This window comes from Geospiza fortis, unplaced genomic scaffold (assembly GCF_000277835.1).
Source record: "Geospiza fortis unplaced genomic scaffold, GeoFor_1.0 scaffold538, whole genome shotgun sequence".
NCBI lineage: Eukaryota > Metazoa > Chordata > Aves > Passeriformes > Thraupidae > Geospiza > Geospiza fortis.
The window spans coordinates 3,607,218-3,612,424 of NW_005054368.1; the positions used below are offsets into that span (position 1 = coordinate 3,607,218).

At 43.0% G+C, this 5,207-nt stretch overlaps 1 protein-coding gene across 1 annotated transcript in view; it reads left to right on the forward strand.

Moving 5' to 3' along the window:
• Window positions 1-5,207, forward strand: part of TIMM22 (translocase of inner mitochondrial membrane 22) — a 9,367-nt gene continuing 4,160 nt past the window's right edge. The window contains exon 1 of the mRNA XM_005424490.1: window positions 1-25. Within this exon, the coding sequence (XP_005424547.1) occupies window positions 1-25 (25 nt within the window). The remainder of the gene's footprint in view (window positions 26-5,207) is intronic.

Genomic DNA, 5,207 nt, shown 5'->3' on the forward strand with positions numbered 1-5,207 from the left:
ATGGCTCACATTGCCTACAGGGCAGGTAAGGACAAATATCAACACTTCACCAGCATGAGCTCATCCTGCAGGCACAATCTTCCCATCAAACGTGCTCAGTGCCACTCGTGCTGACTCTGCTGTGCCAGAGTTCCCCCACACACAAAGTGGAAGCAAACTGCTCCTCTCCTCGAGGTCTCATTTTCTCATGCAGCACAGCCACACCAAACAGCTCACACCAGAGTAGAACCTCCCTTACCAAAAGCCCTAAATGCCCAGAAGCAGGAGGCACAGGCAATGAAGTGGGAAAGCAGCAGGAATAGGTGCTCAGTTTTCCATGTTTCTATAAAAGCAAGTGATAATTTAAAATCTCCAGCAGATCCTATAGTAGGAGGGCAATGAAGCAAGAGAACAGATTGCATGAAAAGGAAGAAGTGCTCTATGGAGTTTGTGACCTGTTTACCATAAGTAAATAAATAAATGAAAGCAAAACAACCCCCTGAGGTGACAGTTTGCATGAGGGACATTAGTGACTCTGTCATGTGGAAGCCTATAGAACAACTGTCATTACAGAGCAAGGGATTGATTTGCTGCACAACAGGAACTCAGGAGAGAAAGCAGATGTGAAAGAAGGGAAGAGGAAGATTTGGAAATGAGGACAGCAGGGAAGTCACTCTGAATATTGCCCAGCTAACACCACTGCCCTGGTACACAGCAGCTGAAGGCCAAGAGGAAAACGGAGCAGTTTGAGAACACCATGAAATGAAGAGAGAACACACAAGCCAGGTCAATTCTTTCTACTCCCCACTGAATCACTCAGCAGTCCTTCCTGCTCCTGTGGCAGGTAGAATATCACAATTTTGCATCCTTCATTAGGGTTAATTAGTTCACTTGCTGACAGTGTTGAAAGAAGGGCCAAGTGTTGGCTCAGCCAGAGGGAGTGACACCTTCAATTCCTGCAGGAGCCTGCTGCTCAAGGAAAGCCTGGGCTGTCCCTGCCTCTGGAACTGTCCTCTATTCCCTGATCTGAGGACAGGCTCCAGAATAAATCTTATTCCTTTCAGTTCCACTACCATCCACTGCTATCAGAAATCAGGAATATGTTATTCTGTCCTCTTTGATCTCATTCAAACCGTGAAAACAACAGCCTAAGCATTTTGCTCTGCCGTATCTCAGGGAGCTGGAAACCTTTTACCAGCAAGAAATTCTTACAGCAGTTACCATGGTGACTCTGGTAATAGATATTTAAAGGCAGCTCACTCATAATCACATTCATTAGATATCAGAAGGCTTTAGTAAGAAAGGCACAAAAAGCTTGAAACCAGGGAGCCAACCAGGCTTGGTGATGGTATAAGAAATTTCTGGGGAGGGATTTGCTTATCCCATCATTTAGCTGGACACAAAGGACTCCTGTTCAAATCTAGAATGGCAGTGAAGCTTGCAGAATAAACTATTTTTAGTTTGTCAATTAAAAATTGGTTCTGAAAGCCTCATTTCAATCGTGGCACTTCAATAAATCCATTCAGAGTGGGCATTGCCAGAAATATAAGAAATGGCTGTGCCACAGCTCCATCCCCTGTTAGAGCCAGGCTGCTGGGAATCTCCTGGTCTGCCATCACCTGGAAACTCAAATCTGGATAAAGATCTCCGAGTTGAAGAGGTATGTTTGGTTATACAAATGTTAAACCATTTATTTCTTTAGGTTTGAGTCTACAGCTTTCCAATCCACTGGAACACAACCCAGAGAATCTGCAGAAGCAGATCTCCAGATAGGAAGCCACTTCACCAAGCTGGCTGAGCCTGTGTAACAGTCATCAAACTGAGATTTCCTTTCTCTTTTTGCTGCATATTTCCATGACAACTTTCCTGCAGTATCAACTTCTTTCTCTTGGAAAGGTCTCTCAAAGAGAATTTAGGCTTCTATAGCAACAGCTGAAAGCCCTGGGAGATAATGATGCCTGAAACTTTTTTTAGACCACACAAGTGTGTTTTAAATTTTATAGGTGAAAACAAAAATATGTGTAATATTGGGCAAACTGTGAAGAGGAGAAGGAGTACCTTGCTGAAGTGGAACAAACACAAAGAAACCACCTTACTTTCAAAAGGGGTGCAGACTTTGAGATCTAAAACGTTAGGGAGAGCAGACAGGATCAAACACTCATCTTGAAAAGCCACATCCTGTTCCTTCTCTCTGAGTTACACAGCACAGTCACAAGGAACGAGTCTGCTGATCCTAAAAGGAGATTTTAGTCCAAGATCTCTCTCTGCAGCCTATTTTATATTGACCTAAAGAAAAAATATTGGAAAATCAGTGAGTCAGGATACCTTTTGAGTTTTAACTCCAATATACCTGCCACCTACCTATAATCTAACCTTTTTCTTAGTACTTTAGCTGGTAGTGACACAGTATTCTCCAACACTGAGAGCTACTTCAGAAGAAAAAAAAACTCAGCTGCACTCTCAACCAAATAAATTTGCTAAACTCAAAAATCAAGGAAAGTACAGAAGCTGAAGCAGCTTTCCTTCACTGAAATTAGATCTATTTCACAAAGCACTTCACTTCTCCAGTGCCCTTTCCAACCTAAAGTCTTTTAAAGAAAAAAAAATAAAGAAAAAATGCTACATTCACAAGGTCAATGAGAGGTAGGAAAGGATTAAATTTAATGTACAGATGAGAATACCATGGGGTGGAAACAAAGCCCAGCAGGTCCCAGCACCTCCCCTTTTGCAGCCACTGGAAACCTCTCTGTACCCAACAGGTGAGATCAGCATGTGGCCACCTGCAAAGCAGCCCCACTTTCTTCTGCTTGTGGTGATTAAAAGCTTTTCCTTTTTTTCATTAAAATACCCATTAATTTATCTCCTCTTCTTATCATTCACCCCTACATCATGACAGTTCTGATAAAGAAAAAAAAAGTGCCCACAAGTAGGAATGAGCGAAAAAGAATGGATTTGATCTAATTCTTGTTGACTTTCACCTTCAGTCACTTCTTGCCCAGCTGAACAACTTCAGAAAACACTCTGGAACTGGCATTTTGACAAAATAAAACTTGAGGACTGTGAAAACTTATTTTATTTTTTTAATAGCGCTGCTAGAGCCTATTCAAAACCTGGGAACTCTACCACCAAGACGCATATGCAAAACCAGGATTTCTGACAAACCCCTCATTATTTCCAAGATTTATCCTGTCTGGAGAAGCGTGGGAGTCACTGAGTCACTGCAAAGGTCAAGTGAGACGCAATAATTCGGTGTCACCGTGTGCTGCCCTCTGCTGAAACAGACACCGAGCTCCTCGGAGCAGCACAAAAGCTCGGGATCATCTGTGCCCGCTGCTGCCGTCACACTCACCCGAATTCAGAATGTTTCATTCCGTGGGACCAGGCAAGGTTAAAAATAACCTGAGCTCTTGCACTGGACTGAACAGCTCCAGGATAAAGGAATGGCTTAGTCAGGGAGAAGGAAGAGGGTCGGATGCACCATCACTCTGCAGTGATGGAGGGTCACAGGATTGGAAAGGAGAAACAGCTGAAAGTTTCATTTAAACAACTTGTTTATCAAAGATGTTGAACTCTCATAGCCCCTCTCAAATCCTTAATCCTCCATCTGATTTCACCCACACGAAAAATCTGTTCAGGCAGATGAGATTATTCAAATACTCAGGCACCGGAATTTGTTTGTATGTAGAACAGAATGGGGAGAGGAGAAAACTATTAAATATCTAAGGGGAAAAATAGCATCTAATTATACATTAATATCCATAAATAAGTATATATTATAGGACCATATTTACAAAATTATTGCTGAAATATTTTATTTACAAACAAATAGTAACCCAGCATTTTCTCCAAAACTCAGGGAAAGGGGAAAGAAAGTCAAAGCAATATTTCAACTATACACATAAACTCTCAGTGCTGAAAATCCCAACCCAACATATATGTTTTTTTCCCTTTAGGCCTTTGGAAATTAGGCTTTGCTGTGTGACTTCAGCCCAGCAAGGTTATTTTGGCTCAAGGAGATTGAAATCTTAAGTTGAGGGCTCCTTAGGGAGACCATCCTGCCAGCAACCTCAAGATCCTGCTGTAGCAGATTTTAACCACGTGCTTTTGCATGGGATTTGACCTTAAAAAAAAAATTAAAAAAAAAAAAGTAAGGGGGGGAGGAAATACCCCCAACAAGCAAACAAAAATCCCAAACAAACAACAAAAAACCATATTTTAAAAAACCCCAAGGACAAAAAAAATAAAAGGAAAAGAGGGAATAGCAGCGGGCAGGTGGTGCAGCCAGTAGAGGGCAGTGAGACTTAGAGGAAAGTTGCTGAACTTCGTCTAATGAAGTATTTGAAGTGATAAAATTATCCATTTAAATCGCTTTCTGAACCTACCTACACTAAGATATAAGCAGGATTAAGGAAAAAAGAACCAAAATAGAAAAGAAATTTTATTACTTTAGGACCTCTAAAAAGTCGTGTTTCAGGATATCAGGAAGATTTCATACCAGTGCATCATTTACTTAATTGTGAAAGTAATTTTCAATTACTGAAACATAATAATTCCATGCATCCTATTGAGACCAAGACAACTATTTCTCATAGATTTTAAGACCTATGGGTAACTTTAAATAGAAAAGTATCAAATAAGAAGAAAGGTATTTTTAAGGCACACCTATTGTCACTTGTGAAGATGAAAACAGGTTCTAGTCAACAAGAAAGTAAAACAGGTGAAGGAAAAGCAACAAAAGCAAGAAACATAGATTTTTTTTTTAATGCTCCCTGCACCTTATTCACCAAAAGGAAAAGCAACATTTCTCACCTGATCACCAAACAGACCAGCTCCCTAGAGCTGAGGTTCGTGCATTATTTGACACCAGCCCAGTCTGCATTTTGCGACGGAATATTGTGGATATTCTCAGAGCCCTTTTGAGTTGCACATGTCCTGAAGCAACACCGCTGCCCCACGCCAGAGGGGACCGAGCTGTCCCCAGGGCGCAGCCGGGGATGTCCCGGTGCTCCGTGGCACCGTGGGGACACCTTTGCCAGGCTCGGGTGCCTCGGGCCGTGGGATGCGGGAGCCCCGCTGCCCCTCAGAGCCCCCCGGGGGATGCGGGAGCCCCGCTCCCCTCAGAGCCCCGCTGCCCCTCAGAGCCCCCCGGGGGATGCAGGAGCCCCGCTCCCCTCAGAGCCCCGCTGCCCCTCAGAGCCCCCCGGGGGATGCAGGAGCCCCCATGCCCG